This window comes from Athalia rosae, chromosome 7 (genome assembly GCF_917208135.1).
Source record: "Athalia rosae chromosome 7, iyAthRosa1.1, whole genome shotgun sequence".
Classification (NCBI taxonomy): Eukaryota; Metazoa; Arthropoda; class Insecta; order Hymenoptera; family Athaliidae; genus Athalia; species Athalia rosae.
In genome coordinates this window covers 16,192,265-16,211,567 of record NC_064032.1, presented here as the reverse complement: position 1 = coordinate 16,211,567, position 19,303 = coordinate 16,192,265, and the positions used below count along the sequence as shown (strand labels likewise).

General features: G+C 37.3%; 2 protein-coding genes across 4 annotated transcripts; one reads left to right on the top strand and one right to left on the bottom strand.

The window, feature by feature from the left end:
* Positions 1 to 58: 58 nt before the first annotated feature.
* LOC105684117 (proteoglycan 4) lies at positions 59 to 12,731 on the top strand. 2 transcript variants are annotated; one of them, XM_048658529.1, is made up of 9 exons: positions 59 to 209; positions 3,745 to 3,880; positions 4,505 to 4,679; positions 4,768 to 5,057; positions 5,130 to 5,310; positions 6,657 to 7,502; positions 7,854 to 8,057; positions 8,359 to 8,452; positions 10,047 to 12,731. In XM_048658529.1, the coding sequence occupies exons 1-9, from the start codon at positions 203 to 205 to the stop codon at positions 11,711 to 11,713; spliced, it is 3,600 nt and encodes a 1,199-aa protein (XP_048514486.1). In that variant the 5' UTR covers positions 59 to 202; the 3' UTR covers positions 11,714 to 12,731. The 2 variants fall into 2 exon arrangements, with proteins under 2 accessions (XP_048514486.1, XP_012252668.2); XM_012397245.3 differs by lacking the exon at positions 6,657 to 7,502 and having other exon boundaries at positions 61 to 209.
* On the bottom strand, positions 12,334 to 19,282 carry LOC105684115 (importin-4-like). Of its 2 annotated transcripts, XM_012397241.3 has the most exons (15): positions 19,141 to 19,282; positions 18,962 to 19,048; positions 18,778 to 18,885; positions 18,549 to 18,704; positions 18,228 to 18,413; positions 17,864 to 18,158; positions 17,566 to 17,723; positions 16,891 to 17,494; positions 16,579 to 16,814; positions 16,324 to 16,499; positions 13,998 to 14,341; positions 13,762 to 13,925; positions 13,473 to 13,681; positions 13,070 to 13,383; positions 12,334 to 13,004 (listed from the first exon to the last, which is right to left on the bottom strand). In XM_012397241.3, the coding sequence occupies exons 1-15, from the start codon at positions 19,192 to 19,194 to the stop codon at positions 12,847 to 12,849; spliced, it is 3,249 nt and encodes a 1,082-aa protein (XP_012252664.2). In that variant the 5' UTR covers positions 19,195 to 19,282; the 3' UTR covers positions 12,334 to 12,846. The 2 variants fall into 2 exon arrangements, with proteins under 2 accessions (XP_012252664.2, XP_012252663.2); XM_012397240.3 differs by having other exon boundaries at positions 18,778 to 19,048.
* Positions 19,283 to 19,303: the final 21 nt, after the last annotated feature.

The following is a 19,303-nucleotide window of genomic DNA, read 5'->3' as shown; positions in this document are numbered from 1 at the left end:
TTTTAAAGGTGGCGGCACAGTGGAGTTTAATTTATTGTTTAATTTTAGTTTGATTCAAAATGGCGTTCAGCATCCAAACCGTCACTCGTGTCGTGGTGCTGACAGGGAGCGCTTCTGTCAGTTACACGGGGTCCGGACTCGCAGTTTCGTGGGTGTGTTCTGGAGAGAATTTGTTTGAAGATATTGAATATTCCCATCAGCAATGGGTGGTAAGTTTTATTAAAACTATTCGTCTATTATTTAGTGTAACGATATCCATCTGACATTAACACTTTAATTCACTAATACCAATCCAAAGATGCACCGCGCAAGTGATGGCGAACTTCGCGACCGAATGACCTTCAAATCCAAGCAGTTAATAATTCTTATTCAACTACCTTTTAATAAGCTTCAGAATATTCGTAATATTTGAAAACCACAAAATTCTGAAAACAAACAATTCTCCGGAATTCGAATTATGATCACGATTGTTCTCAACGTTCCATCTGATAAATCACCCTAATCTTATGAAAACTATTCTCACCCCAATATTATGTATGTACTCATATAGAAGAATGATAATTATTGTCATGAGATTATCATCTATCGCTATTTAATTTATTACCGCCGTGGATAACACCCTGGCTTGTAAATTAAGCGCGTAGTTAATCTGAAAAAATTCAAATGAAACAAGATAAAAACCCTTTGGTAATCTTATATTCAAAACTGTACCGAAATCCGTACCACATCAGCCACAAAGCTATTATTTCAGTGAAAGTGGGTACATACAGTCTTGTTCTAACGTAGTATGACAGATGTAAAGTTTAAACCTCGCAATATGTTTATTCTAAATTTAAAAGTCTAATTCAGAATAGTGAGTATATAGAGCGAGCGAGAGATAGGGAGAAAGAGAGACACTCGATCGTACACACTCTCAGAAAAAGATGTGTGTAGGCATGTAGATAATTAATATAACCATAGATATACTGGTCAAAGTCGCTCCAAATATAATGTATGTAATGGTATTTGTTCAACGACGTGAATATAGCCGACGTTACAACGCTGCACGTGTATGAAGATTCTAATTAAGAACATCTCGTCTTGCAACTTTTACAATAGGCGGGGAGAATTTTACAAGCTGTGTCTGCAGAATACATGCGGAGAGCTTTATATGTATACATCAGGATGGACCTCGTGAGGTGAAAACAAAAATTTGCTGCAGACTCCAGGGTATTTATTCCTGGCAACCGTACCAAAACGGCTCCTTGCCAAATGCCGGACATTATTTCGTACCATCGTATTTTTAAATACAAAATCTTCACGTCTTTTCTCGTTTTCTAGTCGAAACAGCTGTGACGTATATTTTTATATACACAGATTCCTTTTACTGTCTCCATAACAAACCCGATCGAATGTCGCCCTGACGTCAGAATAATTCGACAGATATCTGCAGCGCGCGGTACGTTCAAATAAAAATATCTGCTAAACCAGCTGGCCCGGATGCTCCAGAATACGAAAAAGTAAAGGAAGAAGCATAAAAGCTAAATTTATACATATCAGAGCAAGATTAGCAATGCAACCCTCTAGGTAAATTTTATCGTTATTCTTATATCATCGTTTACATGGAAAGAGATTTTTTTCTTCCAGTTTCTTTGTTTATCAACTTGACCTAAGGCAAGGCCTGTATCACACTTGTATAAGCTGAGTTGGGCGGTTGAAAAGCACGTGCTGCGTTGGTGGGTTTTGTGCAGAGTAAACGTCTCGTCTCTACGTGTACATAAAATGCATATATGGTGCATCTATTATGAGTCCAAAGCGTTGTCGTGTGTAAATATAAACTACGGTCTATATATAAAGTATATCCTTCCTGAGCCTGCCGTAGACCTCTAGTGTCTCAGACTGCCGATATCAGGTTTCGTACAGAGTTAAAGCAATAAGTCAAAGGCAAGAGTAAGTGTACCTCGTGCAGTATAGTATCATGTACTGCATCTCATACTTTCAGACGTCGTGAACGGACTCGGTATCCACATCACAGCGTTCTGGATCCCAACTTCGTTAGACAAAGAGAACAAAAAAATAATTAATGACATTGTATCGTCTAGACCCAGGAATTTAGAAATTATTATAGATCGAGGGTGAGGATTTAATTTATTAAATAGTCGGTCAATAGATTCTAATTGACTGAATATAATCGATATGATGATAGTAGGATTGAGCCCGTTTAGATTTAGTAAAGTAAATGCTCATTTTATTGTTAAGAAAGAGTGTTTTTAAAATATATCTTATTATAGCGGGAGAACGTGAGGTTCAATTTTTTATTTAATTTGAATTTCGATTTAATGTTGTAAGACAGTTCGATGAGTTTCTTGTAACGATAGAAGGGATACGACCTGCAGTAGCTTAAACAGCAGCAGGTATACATCTACGTATAGAGTTGAAGTAGAAGAAATCCGATCTTCATGTGTTGCATAGAATTTATACTATTCTTTTGAGTACAAGTTTATTATTCGCACTGCGCATATTGCCTGTGATATTTATAATACCAGCTAGACACGTGTGAGCTGTGTTGCTTATTCTTCATGATATTATCCGTAGTTAATTGCCGCGACAGTTCCTTATATGTATACTATAAATCATAATGTACGAATACGTGTTCTTGAAGTTTACAAATTCCCCCTATGAATCTGCAACACGCCAAAATAGTTGAATGAATTGACGGATACTTTACGCATCAGTTTTGAATACTACACCAGAGTTTATTCACTGAATTACGCTGGTCACACTGATTTGGTTCTCATAATTGCTCAAATCATTAATTAATTAATTAATCAATAATTGAGTGTAATAACTTATCACATGCACTTTGCATAATATTGTAACGATAATATATTGTCACACTATATTATACATTAACACATGTATTATTATATAAACGCGTGGAACAGAATAACGTTCGATAAGATTCGATACAAAATTTATATAGTACAATATACCTATACGAATGTATATTCGAATTCATACAAATGGAAGGCGTTTCACAATGCCAAGGAAAAGGCGCATATCCTACGTAGCTAGTCGAATATCTAAATATTTATATTTAGATTTGGACTAGAGCCAATTGCGCTGTCGTATCTTGCAAAAAAAAATTTTTTATACCCTCGCGCAATACTTCCCTTTAAAGTCTCGGATGCGGAATGCAATAACTTTTTGTAGCTAAAACGTAGCTGTAAAATGAATTCGACAATTTCATCACGAATGATGACTCTGCTGCCTTTTGCCTAAATTGATCTTCAGATTTTTACTAAAAACGCGTGACTTTGAATCAGAATCTGAAGTAATCATCATGACTTACTATCAGCTCACATTCTCCGATAACGCCTTGAACTCTGCGTCCTGATCGCATAATTTCGCTTTGTTTTTATTTCGCAATATACAAGGTCAACTACTTACATTTAGTACACTGTACACATTTATACCTAATTCAATGACATGAAGAAAACAACAAGCCAGTCAAAATACGACCCAATTTCACCGTAATTAAGTCCATACATATTATGTGTATGATAATGTAATTTGCACGAAGTTCCAGCAGATTTTCAAATTCTGTAAACTATGGTCTACAAGATTTGGCCAATTTACAGTCTCTAATTAGCACGAACAGCCGATTGGTTTCTCTATCACATAAACTCTCCACCACACGTTCGATTTAATTTCATTCATGACTGTGAATTAATACCAATGTTTTTTTTAATGTCTTATCATTAGGTTTTGCATGGGTGACGTTGGCGACCAACGATTCTTACTCTCTTGGAGCTCTCGTTTTGGCGCATTCTTTACGAAGGGTCGGTACCAAATATGAACTTGCAGTTCTCGTCACACCAGGAGTCACTCAAGTGATGAGGTAAATACGTAATGCATGCAATTATTGGTTGAATGTTGATGCGTAACATAAATTTGAGATAATCGTTTTATGCGTCGGAATTTAATTATCGCATTAACTTAAACTTCAAACTTCCTAGTGAATATAATCCACGGTAACTTTATCTTCATTTTTATTTACGACCTTATATATCATTGGTAGCATTGTGTGCGGTCTGGAATACGTGTGTACGTACAAAGCGTGTTAAGTTTTATAATAATAATCGCATTATACTGTAATCGCACCTGCCAATGATGGAATGATTGAAAATTTGAAATTCTCTTGCCACGAATGAGAAAACGAACTATTGGATATTTGATACGATAATTTTATAGACTCTCCAACAGGGATCCCTGAAATTGCGGATTTTAGAACATCACTGCAGGGCATAATGCCAAGGAATTGTAACGATCGCGCAGTTGACATTGCCAGACGTCTAGTTCAAGCGTTTGGCAATTGCAAACGGCTAACGAACTTGTTTGTAAACAGTGAAATCTGCCCTGTTTACAATGACTAAAATTATAAACAATTATGCAGATGTACCAGATGCATAAAACGTTCTGTAATTTATTTATTTGACGATTGCTTGTTTTATTAATTTCTCAGGGATAAATTGTCTACCGTATTTTCCCTCGTCCAAGAAGTTAACGTTCTGGATTCAAAGGATGAAGCCAATCTTGCACTACTAGCGAGACCGGAACTTGGTATCACATTTACAAAATTGCATTGCTGGAGACTCACCCAATATGAAAAATGCGTCTTTGTCGATGCTGACGCGCTCGTAAGTCCATGATTATTAATTATGAATTAGGTTGATAATTTATTTTATTCGATATTATGAACTTCTCTTCTGTCATATCTACATACAGGTAGTCAGAAATTGCGATGAACTTTTTGAACGAGAAGAGCTAACAGCTGCCCCCGATGTTGGCTGGCCTGACTGCTTCAACTCTGGAGTTTTTGTCTTCAGACCTTCCCAGCAAACTTTTGCTTCGATCACAGCCTTTGCTGCTGAAAAGGGATCGTTTGACGGTGGTGACCAAGGGCTTCTCAATTCCTATTTCAGCGACTGGGCGCACAAAGATATCTCTAAACATCTACCCTTCATCTACAATATGTGCTCCACTGCTACCTACTCGTACCTTCCCGCGTACAAACAGTAAGAATGAGTTCTGTCAATGAAAGACTACTTCCATGTTGCCAATTATTCATTCTATTCTGTGTATTCCAGGTTTGGTGACAACGTTCGTATAATACATTTTATTGGAGCAACAAAACCCTGGCTTCAATACTTCGAAACAGAGACAGGCGTAGTGCACCCACCGTCAGGCAGCAATCACCTTCAGCCTTTACTCCAACTTTGGTGGAACATTTTTTGCGATAATGTTCATTCCCAGCTTTCACCAGTCATGGTAAGTCTAATATTTTGCCTATTTTCTCGGCTAGCTGTAACATTCTGAAAACGTTGACCTTTAGAAAAAAATCGAAGGACGCAAACGATTCTTATCATGTCTTGCGTAAGACTCAGCGGACCTTCTCTGTATACCTAAGGTGAAATCGCGCGAAATGACAAAAATTATAAATATAAATGTGTGTGTTGATTTTACAAGCCAAACTATGATCGCGGAAATAGGGATGGGTATATTGAACAGGTAAGGCTTAGTTAACATTGCAACTGAATTAGTTTTTTCGAAAGAAGCTGCATCTCTTTAAGTCATCCATTCATTCAAAATTAACTCGTTCGTGCATTTGGTTGCATATTGTTAAATATTTTCGCGCTATGATTCATATAAACAAAATTTGTTTACTCAATTATTTTATACCCCTTGTCGCGTCGAGTCCATTCGCGGATTTCGGTGGCAGCTGTGATAACACCCACGGATATTGGTATTATCAGAAATTCGATATATGGATTACCGTACGGGCGTCCCACAGATATATGATTTGACATTCGTTATATTAACTCAGAGAATTGCAGATATTTTGGTTTTGGGGTCGCAGATATTTTTAATCAAATGTACATAGGAATACATATTTTTTTAATAATCATGGATGGATATTAGAATGTACTTTGAACCCTTTTCTGCACGTTCCTGAATAATTAACTCCAATTGAGTGGTGAACGTTAATTATTATATCGAATAATCATGGTTGTCCCTAATTTCAATCGTTGCACGGGGTTCAAGGTATATTTTCCTGTGTTTTCACATCATATTAAAAGCTGTATTCAACTAGCGGAACACCTGTACTGCTTTATCACAAGAGCTCAGAATCATTTGTCACGATCACAAATAGGCGATCATTTTCATTCTATGTATCTCAAAAATACCTTAAACTGCGCTCTCATGTTCTTTCTTTTTTCCTTGAAATCTCAGGTGATTTGTGTAATACTTTTACATTTTAATACAGCTCTTAGTATGCATTTTTATATTAATACACCTGTACATACGACTTTTTTATTGTTAGTCTATTGCCTGCAGTGTCTATTTTTGATTTTGTACAGATGCAATATTAACAGATCACGATTTTTGGCATGAAAATTTTTGCGCATTATTCTATATCTTCGTACATAATATATAATATTATATTTTTTTTTCATTGTATCCACACAATCTTTCGGACGCACTACACCAAGCTAATATTTAATAGTTTGAAAAAAATCGAATTAAAAAATGGACACTGCTTTTTTCTATGGTCGACGACTAACCAGCCGAGTGTGCACATTTTTCTGTTTTGGCATGAAATGACGCTTGCGTAGGCCAGGAGTACATTGGCACCAATTTGGCACAGATTCACACCTTATTCCTCGAACACTTTTTCCGATCCTTTGATTCCAATCAACGGAGACTCTTGGCGATACGATTACAACGCTCACGGGTCTCAGTTTCCAAATACCGATTTGGACTGGAATATGAATGACGATTACATTGAAAAACCCGTGGACTTTACGGAATTTAATGACCCATGGGACAACTACGTATCTCAATACCCTGAACCCGCACCGGAACACTCGTTTCTCATTAATTATAATCAAAAATATAATCCGACTGAAACGCAGTATTACGGTTTCAAAAATCACGATACCGATTACAATCACGCGCACGATCAATCGCAATTGGTTCCAAGTGGAGTTACCATAAATCAAGAGCATTATGATCACGATATTCAACATCACGAATTTCGAACACCTGTAGTAATTAGCCACGAACATCAATACCGCGAAGAACATTACGAGCATCACGAGATCGGGGGTAACGAAAGTGATCGATTTATTCCAGAGGATAATCGGATTAATTGGGAGAATTCTATAATTTCCGCCCACGTTGAAGCTGTGAATGAATCGTTTCACGATCGGATACACGAAATTATAGACGATCGTCTTCACGGAGTCCCAAGCCATGATCATCGAAATCAAGAGTCGCGAAATTTTCGCGAGGGGGTAGGTGACAATTTACGAAACGACAACTATTCTGAAGAGACTGTTCACCAAGAATCCTTTTCCCGTTCCCATAGTCTCGGAGCTTGCACTGATCCTCCTCCAAAAGTAGCGCAGCACCTCACTGAACAATCCGTAGAGAGTCAGGGGAACCTGGCAATCGACGATGTAAGTAATTTGTCCTAAATTCTCTTTTTTATCTGTTACTATACTTTGGCTTTTGTGTGTTGCGGTTTACGCTTATTTTATTTTACTATATGTATAATTGATTACAGTTTGTAGATCATTGGACAGTTGTGTTTCATATATTAAATTTTAGGATGCACGTCTACCTGAATTCAGACTCATCGTGTTCGTGTTGTGAAAACAAAATTAATGTAGACAAAGATTGCATATTCTCAAAAAAAAGTCGATTTTCATCTGCTTTTTTTCATATGTTGTGTAGCTTTAACATTCAGAAAATTCCTTCCTCACTGAAGGAATTTTCTGAACATACGCTACGTTTCTGACCCCCTTCAGGCTGGTATCGCTGGTGCTCTCGCAAAACTAACGTTGGGAGAACCAAGAAGTGAAGAACAAGTTGCTCTCGAGGAACATATGAGAAGACAAGGCTGGGAGCAAGGGCAAATTGATTACATGGGACGCGACAGTTTCGAAAATATTTGGAAAAAAATATGCAACACCCTCGGGCAGGCACCACCGAGGGAACTTTCTCCTCAAAAGGTATGAATGTACTTATATTTGTTACATCATTAATGATGGGAAGGGTTAATTAGTATACTCATAATCGTACACACTTTTAGAGGAGCGAATGTAAAAAGCACTCGTATTACGCCTGCACGCTTTCAACCACTTTTTCTCTCCTATAGAATAGAAAGGCGTGAAAACTTCTTCCTAGTGATGTATCGAACATTTAGGTTGATTTTTATCGGATGAATTTAACTTCTTGACGGTTTTAAATTAAAAAAAAACTCTCCCTCTCTTTTTAGTGATCTGGATTTTTCTTGTTGTGTTTGTTTTTCAGGAGCAAGAGAAAGAGAAGGTGGACGAGATCTTAGAATTAGGATCTCCCGGTGTTCAAAAATTACCAACAGAAGTTGAGCCGGGTCCAACGGCTGGTAGGTCGAATTCCAAAAGCAGATCTAATTAACTGGGACAATTGATGAATGATAGCAAAAATGATAATATAATGCAATATTTTTATTTCAGTTTATTCAAATAGGATTAATATATTTTCATGTTTTGTCCGGGTACTATTATAGAAAATTTTTCTGATATCTCAGTATATGATTGAAGTATGAATAATAATCATAAAATATGGAACTTGATATATCGAAACGTGCTCACTTTATTGCTGTATAAGCTATTAATAATATTCTTTCCTTTGCCTTGAAAGAGTTTCTTTTCTACTCATTTATTTATCTCATCTTCAATTCTTCATTTGTATTTAGCTTCCCACAAGCTTTTGTAACAGTCAATGACGAAGTTTTTAGTCTGCTGGTTTCATTCTGATGTTATTGAGAATGCGCGGCGCATACTTCCTGATGATATCAGAACCGATCTCTCCACGTTGCAGTTGAATTTTCAATGATTTTTTTTTAAATCGATTCGTCCAAGTCACTTGGTTTTGGTGGACGTACAGAGACCATCGGTGTCTGGTATATTCAAAGGAAGTTTGGTGACTCTGGTAGAATATTAATACATAGTATCTAAGATTATAGATAATGAATACTAATTATAAGTGACAATAATGATATGATAATTGATTTCTTGTTTGGTGTTCAAACACAAAATGAATTATTTAATAACTTGAGTGTTTGACGCAGGAGCAGAGGACAGCAACTAACTGGCCGCGGCGCCATGCACTGCTGCGTCTTGTATTGTCGTTTTGCTTTGATGGGGTAAATATTGAAAAAAGACGAGACACTCACGCTCATGACTCACACAAGACACATATTAAATTATTGACTATCGGTCCACACATTGATATTCGAATACCAACGCAAGTAGTAAAAAATTTCCATGCACGGGTATTAGGATTATCATTTCGAAATTCGTTCGAACAACTGAACGAGAACTGATGTACCTTAGGAAAATGACGCAAAGTTTATGGCGTTTAACATTTTGAATGGTGTTCGTTAAGAACTCGCATTAATTGTTCCGATTTTACAGCATGATACGGCCGAATTACGTTGATGTCGGATTTGTAGTTTCAGTTCTTGTTTTTTTTTAATCTGCGAATCTGATGTTATATGTGGTGTATACGCAGACGGTTATCGAATAATGCTATTTCTAGATTTCAATTAACACACGCTTTTAATGCTTCTTACTAACCACTTTTACCGTATTGAAAATTTATGAATTCAAACGTAAATTATTTCATGATTCTGACAATGATTTTAGAGTAGATAATAATAATAAATGCACAGCGCTATTATGTGCATACACTGTATCTATGTAGCATAGTTGCACCGTAACTTATTTTGCTTAACTGTATTTATTCGGATTTAATTTGTTTGCAGAAACTTATTTTTGAAAAATCTTCAAATTCGATATTTTATGTCGATTGCTAAGAAATTGTTCCGTAATCACATGGATTTCTGATTTGTCTGTGCAATTGTTACATTTTATTTCCGCAAACAAACAATTCTGAGTAATTTTGGCGAATGTAAGCAAGGGCCTGTGTTAAAAAGTTTATTCTCTATGACGCAGCTGCCGAATTAACGGATGAGGCAACAAAAATTGAAACTGGATTTGGAGACATTTCCTCGCCCAGCATACCCGAGGACCCCAAAGCGGCGACTCCAACTGATCCAGAAAAAATCGAACCCGCGACCATTTCTGAGACCATCGAAGCAACACTGGCCACGCAATTAGAAGCATCCGAAGCAAAAGCTCTTGAAATTGAACCAGAAATTAAACCAGAGATAATATCTCTGGAACAAACAACCGTGATCCAAAAAACTGATGCTGAAGAACCGATTCCCATCGCCGAGTCGAGAATTCCGTCCGAACCCGAACCCTCTGCAGAACCTCCAAATGTTTTTGAATCGCAAGATGCGGAGAAGATACTTTCCGTGGATAAAACAGCAGATGTTCCTTTCGTGGATGTGCCTCCGAAATCTGCGGTGCAAGAACACTTTATTTCGACTTTCGAGGTTGCTCCAGTTTCTGACATTGTTTCTGAGGAAATTCCTGTTGAATCGAAACCCGAAGAAACAGCGACACTTTCGCAGGTTGATGTCGTATCTGTTGAAGATCCTTCTGCTGAAATTCTTAAAGAGCCGATTTCTGGCAATGAATGGAGTAAAATTCCTTCAGCCATCGACGGTTCACCGGCTGCAGTTGTAGAAGCTGAGCCAGAACTGTCGGAGCTTGCTTTGGACAGTAGTTCCGTTCCCATTCAAGTTGCCGAGTCCGTTTTGCAGTCTGAGCCGAAAGAATCAGTGTCAGAAGATCCAAGACCCGTGAGCGAGGAAGCAGTCTCGTCCGTCGTTGCCCCAGTCCTCGAATCGGCAACTGCGGTGTCGGAAACTGTAGCGGAACCGAAAGAACCTGAAACAGAATCTGAGCAAGAACTTGCCCCGAAAATAAACAACGGCGTCGATTCAACGAGTGCAAAGTTTCATGAAGAGATTCCGGAGGCTGTGGAATCTCTAAAACCGGAAGTTGTTACTGTATCGGATGCTCCCATACCGTTGCAAGTGCAAGCTGCAATGGAACATGCGGCGTCACTTACCGAAACACCACAACCTGCTACAGATGACCCGGAAATCTCGGGAGAAGAACCGACCGATTCATCAAAATCCGCTTCTTTAACGCCGCCAGATTCTCCGAGTACCGTTTGCCCGGTACGACCTGCAAGAACGAGGGATCCAAGAATTCCAACAACACCTACTGTAACTGAAGCCACGCCACCCAATAGCCCCCCGATTGGTGCAGTTCAAAGTCTGGAAACGCAGCCAACAACGGTTAAAAAAGTTGTCAAGAAAGTTGTTAAGAAGGTACCAGAAGATAATGGTGCAACGTCGACTGAAGTAGCGGAGGGCGAAGATTCCGTAAAAAAAACGGTGAAGAAGGTTGTCAAGAAAGTCGTCAAAAAGCCCAAGGAGGAGGGGGATGACGGTGCTGAGGCTTCCAGCTCCCCTGAGAAGTCAAAGAAAGTCGTGAAAGTCGTTAAAAAAATTATTAAACCACCAACGGAGTCTTTAGAAGTCGATCCTTCAGTCCCTGAAACGCCCCCAGCTGGAATTCCTGGAGTTCCAGTACCTCCGAAGAGAAAAACTAAAACTACGACCACGACTACTACAACCAAATTAACAACTACGACGAAGACCCCTCCGGCTGAAGGTGACAAGCCTTCAGGATCAGGGCCTTGATTTACAAAACGAAACGAATGGAAGAGTGTCACGAATTGACAATAATTATTATTTAAATTATTATCTTATTGCCGTTACGATTATTTTATTTCAATAGAGTGGCAGAGTTCAAAATTCTTATAGAATCGGCGGAACATATCCAAAAATTTCGTTAGCGCAAAAAATTTATTTTTCATACCAATTCAATGGTCAGTATGATATAAATAAATCGATCTATTTCTCTCGCAGCGATTTTTCTTGACAACGGTATTGTTCGATATTTAAAATTAATCGTCGGCTATATCTTTGTTTTTGTTAGCAGCTATCATGGTCGCGCGCGTGCCTTCTCATTATTACTATGGATATTATTTATGAATCATGTTATGATTATTTAATTAATTGTATGGACGTTATCGAGTCTTCTTCATTTCTTTTTTCTTATCTGTTTCAAACGACTACATTCACTTTTTCACGTTCACCATCAATTTATTCAGAAATCGCATTTGCTTTTATAATAACATATATTGCCGTAATCTACAATTTAGATTACATGTAATAACTCTGTGACATATTCACTATTTCTTGTTATTGTTAATGTTTCTGTCCCGTTTATACAGATTTCGTTTGTTAGATATTTGCAACAAGCTTTAGGTTCATTGTTTGATCATTCATTTCTGTTTTATTTTTTAATGTAGTTTTATAACAACCGTTATATCATAGATATACCTATTAACTAGATTATGAGATGAAAGGCGCACTAGTATTTTCGAGGCTCATATATTTGTACGTACCCACAATATGTACGTATAATGTATACTGCGTGGTTCGTCATTTTCCTCACTAATATAAAAAACAAATTCAATAACCCAAAAAAATTTATACACGCCATGCGTCGATTACGATACGTGCATTGATTTGAAGATAATAGCTCATACATATTATACCTGTTATAATAATATGTATTTGAATGGTATTTTTGAAAAAATATTTCATTTATAATATACATAGGTATGTAATAATATAAGGGCTTTTACGATTACATTTTGTTCCTTTTTTGTGTATTCCTATTATGAATAATAATATTTTCTTTATTCGAATGAACTCATCTATCGCTGGATTTTCATTTTTTTTATGCTTTTTTTCTAGGATGAAGGTCACACGAATATACCTGCATCATCGAGAGAATCGACCGGAAATAATTGTTGGACGAATGTTAATTCATCTGTTGAAATATACGTTTTTATACTGTTCCATTGATCTGGATAATCCTTTTGTGCGATTTCCAAAATCTCGGTGGCATAAATTGGAATAACTGAAAATAATTGAGACAGTTAATGCGTTGATTTTGTCAATCTCGATCTCGACCTTTTTATGTACCTTCGTGTTTCACCAACAAAGTTGTGCGAAGTATCCGAATAATAAGTTCAACCAATGGTTGTAGATGCTCATTGAGACAAGGGTGGCGGTCTCTAATCAGAATTAAAACTCCTTTTAGGACAGCCTCGTACTTTTTATCATCTTTCCTAAGTGGGAGGTAATCGATGATGACTGGAATCACCTCTTCTATCGGTATTAAGGAGTAATTTGACCAAATCAAGGTGCTGATTGAGGCGATCAAGTTGTCTTTTATGACATCATCCGATTCTTTTGAAAGGGCTGTTAACAACGTCTGTGATATCTCTGGATAGTATCTGAGTGGAAAGATATTTGTAAGGTAAAATATTGATTTTTATTTTTGAATCATATGGCGATTGAACAAGCTTTCATCTTTAAAGGATACGGGTATGCATTCTCTCCTCCGTAACGTACAAATTTTGAAATTGCTTTACAAGATTGCCTTCGTACTGAAGCATCAAGGGAAAGAAGTGATTCGATTAAAAATGGGACAAATTTGGACCCAAACTGCGTAGCTTTGCACCCTAGGGCTTGGAAGGATTCTGAAATAATCTCGATACTGAAACTGGTGTCCACCCTCGTCGATGCTCCTTTCTGAGAAAATATAAAACAATACGTCCTTCAATCCAGGAGCGATGCAATGAAGTTTTTTCTTAGTATTGCTAAATTTTCACCTCATGATTACCAAGTAGTGGTATTAAAACCAATTCAAATGCATCAAGGCATTCATTTGAGCTGATTACTTTTTGAAAGCGGATGAACAATTCTCCGGCATCATATATAATGCGCTTATCCCGTTTGGCTTGCGTTTCTTTGCGATTTTGGTATGTGCTGTCACCTTTAATCAATGACTATAATTATAAGCATGATATTAGCTAGAAAATGGGTAATTTCTATTGTAGGTTCATACCTGAGAGGAGATCAATTATGCAATTCAAAGTGGCACTCTTACAATTTTCATCAGTTAAGACGTACTCAGAATTGACAGATCCTAGGACATTTGAGTATGTTTTTATTGCGCTAACGAAGAGGCCGTCTTCGTCGGACTTGTGAATTATTCCTAAGAGGGTTGATATGAGAACATCGGCTGAGCGTCTTATCATTTCTTTGTCTTCATATTTTCGAGATACCGAAAATGCTTTTAAAAATAAGGGTAGCGTTTGGAGCGCTGCTTTGCGGATCCTGGATAATGGGAGGTCAATCATCTTAAAAACTTCACGGTAAGAAGTTTGCAGATATGGGTGGAAGCCTTCCCTGTAAATTCAGAATTCAAACGTAATTCGCAGGTTCGGTGCATGTATGGGGCATTCGATGTCAAACGGGTCATTTTTCGCAAAGTTTTTATGTTTTCGAATTCAGGAATTGGAATTCGCAAGCCAAATTAATCTGTCTATAAGATTGAACGAGTCTTTTTCAAAGGGTACCCCTTACGATTTTTTCATATTTTGGCCAAAATTTTTTATTTTTTAAAATTGACCGTATAGCACTTTTCTCATGTATTTTGATCTCAGGAATCCGAATCCCGAGCTTAGCTGGAATCAGGTAGCCACGGGCGCGTGGTTTGTTGTGGGGCGTCACCTCTGCTCAGCCCCGAAGGTGACGTCTCACAACAAAACGCTACGCTGCTGGCTACCGGACTCCAGCAAAACTCGGGTTTGCTGGTGAATTGAGAAATTCGAATATTTCGACCCATGCATGGATTGCAGCGTAGCGCTTTGTTGTGAGACGTCACCTTCAGGGCTGAGCAGAGGTGACGCCCCACAACAAACCACGCGCCCGTGGCTACCTGACTCCAGCAAAGCTCGGGCTCCCTCGTAGACCGAGAAATTCGAATATTTCGACCCATGCATGGATTGCGACGAATCAAAGTTGGTCTACGACTAAAACCAATCGATATGTCTTATCATTTTTCTGCTCCCAACAGCGACTAACTGATGATTACTCGATCGATTGCATGAGTAGTTGCGTGATGCGCGACTCTTTCGGACTTTGAAAATTTTTCGATCCAACGAGCTGATTATACGCGTGATTACTCTTGAAGAACCAAAAAAAAAAAATCGATTTTTGAGCAAAAAATAAATCATCGTTTTAATTGGGTTTAATATGTTTTTCTTACGTATTTTGACCTCAGGAATCCGAATCTGGAAGAAAAAATGATCTATCTCTGAAATTGGCCGAGTCATCGCCAATTTTCAGCTTTTCGGGGTCAAAAATAAAAAATTTATTTTATGGTCTATCTTGATGTAATTTGAGCTCAGGAATTAGAATCTGGAAGAAAAATGGATCTATCTCCAAAAATGACCGAGTTATCCCCATTTTTTCGCATTTTTTGGCATAAATTTGAGGATATCTCGAAGGGAAAAAATCGTAGCTCAATTTTCTCAACGGATTCGTGTTCCTGAGGTCAAAATACATAAGAAAAGTGTCATACGATCAATTTTAAAAAATAAAAATTTTTGGTCAAAATTTGAAAAAATCGTAAGGGGTACCCCTTGGAAAAATCTCAAATTTTGGCCAAAATTTTTTATTTTTTAAAATTGATCGTATGGCACTTTTCTTACGTATTTTGACCTCAGGAACACGAATCCGTTGTCCAAATTGAGCTACGATTTTTTCCCTTCGAGATATCCTCAAATTTATGCCAAAAAATGCAAAAAAACGGGGATAACTCGATCATTTTTGAAGATAGATCAATTTTTCTTCCAGATTCGGATTCCTGAGCTCAAATTACATTGAGATAGACTATAAAATAAATTTTTTATTTTTGACCCCGAAAAGCTGAAAATTGGCGATAACTCGGTCAATTTCAGAGATAGGTCAATTTTTCTTTCAGATTCGGATTCCCGAGGGCAAAACACGTAAGAAAAGTGTCATTTAATCAATTTTAAAAAATAAAAAATTTTCGCCAAAATTTGAAAATTTTCCAAGGAGTACCCCTTTGAATTTTTTCGAGTTTTGGGCCAAAAATAATTTCTTTTTATTCGGTTTTCTATGCTGTTCTCATGTATTTTTATCCCAGGAATCCAAATCCGAAAGTCAAATTGATCTATCTACAAAATTGACCGAGTTATGGCCAATTTATTGCTCTGAAAAGTGGAAAATCGGGGATATCTCGATGGGAAAAATTCGTAGCTCAATTTAATCGACGTATTCGTGTTCCTTACGCAAAACTGGCCCGTTTGATGTGGATTGCCCTCGCTTATGTGGAATAACTATGTCGTTAATATTTTCCCCACCCAAGTGTTTCCGCAAATACACCTAAAGCCTTGATTGCAGCCTCCGGTTCATCGATGGAAGGATTCTCGACCCCATGTTGAACACCAAGATCAATATCATCATTGTCCACTGCCTCATCTTCCGATTCGTGGTACGTAAGAATATCCTCGTTTTTAATGTCTTGTTCATTTCGGTTCTGTTGCAAAAATGTCGATAAATGCACGTAAATTACAAGTTGTAGCAAATTTTCGGTACAAATCATATGGAGAACCCACCTTCATTCTCTTCATCGTTTGAACGCTCTTAATAATATCATCAAAAATCCGTGGGATCGCCATAAGTACAAGTTTTGGCACCGAACGGCTTATTGATGCGATGTATTCGTAAATACTTTTCTTCAAAATTGGATTGCCATTGTCTTTCAGCAATTCTATACCAATTTTAAAAAATTCTTCGGCCTCCATAAGGACATCCGTGTTACTTAAACGTTGACTGATGTGGCTAAGCGTTACTAAAAAAAATGATGAATATTGGAATTAATTTCCAGTAGAATGTTTATTATAGTAACAGTAATTCATATAACTTACGGAAAACTGCAGCATGTAGATCATTCGTCTCTGATTCAGTTTCACTTTTGGTAAGGTAATCACTGAGGATCTTGATAAGTTTTTGAAAATATGGGACCATTACATTATCCGCACTATTTAATCTGCAAAAGGCCATCATCGCGAGATTTTTTAATTTTGCCGAAGTCACATCCGATTCCAAAATGTTGAACAAATATTCGACCAATTTCGGTAGGTACGGCTGGTTGTGTTCGTTGAGGAATTCACAAAATTCATTCAGCATATGGAAAAGCGTATCTATCGTAGGTATCTCCTGAGTATTCTGCAGAATATTTGATTCTACTTCCTCCAAGTATTTGTACAAAATAGAAATCAACTCCATGGAATATTCCTCAATTTTTTCACCACAAAGATGTCTTAAGAATCTGGAGAGAGTGAATTGTACGGTATTTCTGATTATCGGTTCAGAATCTGCAAAACTTGGTCGTATATATTTCATAAACGTGTCCAAACATTCCTCTACGATAAACTCTGAGTAAGGTTCAACCACCACTGACATGGCTAGAAAGCATCCGCGTTTCGAATAAATTTCGGACGATTTGTACATCGATTCCGAACGCCGTATCTGTTAATAAAGGAATACATCTGTAATACATCCCAGAAAATTATGTACATGAAATTATTTAGCCTACGCACCACTTGCAGCATCAATTCTTCCGGTGGTAGATGTTGAGCTAAGGTGTCCAAGATTTGCATAGCACAGGTAATCGGCGTTTTGTCATTTATAGATGCAGTCAAAAAAAAATCTCCCAGTTCATCATGAACGGGTTCACTTAAAACGTTGTATATCGTATCTGTAATCAGACGTATGTATATTATCGGAAATTATCTGTAGCATGTTTTCTTTATCAAAGTAGAATGAGTCGGAATTAAATATGATACATTGAATTTTATTTTTTGTTGATCAATGATTGAATTGGTACGGTGAACTCACCAATAATTGGTATGAGTAGATTTTGATCGCGAATAGTTTTGTTTTTGGTATCAACCAGTCGGTTTATTATTTTCAACCCTTTAACTCGGAGTGGATCGTTCATGCGTGTGTTTTCTGCGATGCAAATACAGGTCGTGACCAAAATTGCGGAATGGAGTGATATTGCTTCTGGTGTAGTCTTGCATATTCCATCGAGTAGGTCGATCACTTTAAATGATTGATCACCGTCGAATTCTATTAATGCTTGAATGGAGCAGATGATTTCAGGCAAGGTCTCGTCAAGTGCGCTTTTTATCTAAATTATTCATTATTAGTTTGCGCAGTAGTTGTCTTATTTCCATTCTTAGTTGACGAAAAAACTCACATTTTTGTGGTCTTTTACCCTGGGAGCAAGATGCAGTACCGTCAGGATAATATTGTAGACAATAGTACTGTTCAAGTCTTGTATACCGTGGAGAGTTTTTTTTAAAAAGCCAATAATTAACTCACTCCGATTCAAAAGTGCTTCTGGTATCTTCACTGCGACAAACGAAAGCAGCGATATACCCAGCTGAGAAAAATTATGAGATATGACTTATTTAATGTTCTATAGGAATGGACCTCGATAGCAATTCACGAGTTTATTTTTCAACCATTCATTTTTTGTGAATGAGCCCCAATTATTCCATACTATGTGATACTATACCTCTTTGTTAACCGAAGAGTCATCATTAAGCAGCATTTGAATACATTCAAAAAGCTCTGGCCATCCATTTGCTCGTCCGATCAGTTCGTGATTAGCTATTATGATTGTTAAGTCAACTAGATCGTTTCGTTGAGAGATTTTTTCGTTCGTCAATCTCTGGAAAACTCAGTTAATGTACTAGCTGTGAAAGCAAAGTACTCAGGAAATAATTATTGGTAGGTATATCTACCTCCAAGGCGATTGCCTTGAATTCCGTTCTAGCTGGTTCTGATAAATAAACCCAATGCTTTGCATTTTCCAAACGCTTCTTCAGTAGTACCGCAGCATACTGCCTGACCTTTAAATACAATTGAGTAACTCTAGGATCATCTATTGATACCGTATCAATATGCAACAGCATGCAATATGCAGACCTTTGGATTTTTCGAAACACGCAGCAATCGAAACATCTCTGACATGCTGTTAGATTTTTTGTAAGCCTCCGCGAGTTTGATGAAACCCTAAATTATAAGTGAACATCCTAGTGCAACATTCTAATACATTGAATATTTTTCCGATTACTTTTAATTCACTTTTTTAATATTTTACTTACCTGCCCTCGAATGGCAACATTGTTGTTTAATAACTTCAATATAATCTCCTCCATTATGTGAACTGTTAACCACCGTTTGTACTCTGATACATACTTCAAAATTTAATTTAATGTCGGTATAAATATAGTCATGACACGTAACTGATTTGGTATAGTTATATCG

Coding starts and splice junctions, on each gene's coding strand:
- LOC105684117 (XM_048658529.1), top strand. Junction 5,058..5,129: donor TACCTTCCCGCGTACAAACA/GTAAGAATGAGT, acceptor TGTGTATTCCAG/GTTTGGTGACAACGTTCGTA. Junction 8,453..10,046: donor TGAGCCGGGTCCAACGGCTG/GTAGGTCGAATT, acceptor TCTATGACGCAG/CTGCCGAATTAACGGATGAG.
- LOC105684115 (XM_012397240.3), bottom strand. CDS start 19,160: ATGTTGCCATTCGAGGGCAG. Junction 18,705..18,777: donor TCAAGGCAATCGCCTTGGAG/GTAGATATACCT, acceptor TGAGTTTTCCAG/AGATTGACGAACGAAAAAAT. Junction 17,724..17,863: donor TCTACTCATACCAATTATTG/GTGAGTTCACCG, acceptor GTCTGATTACAG/ATACGATATACAACGTTTTA.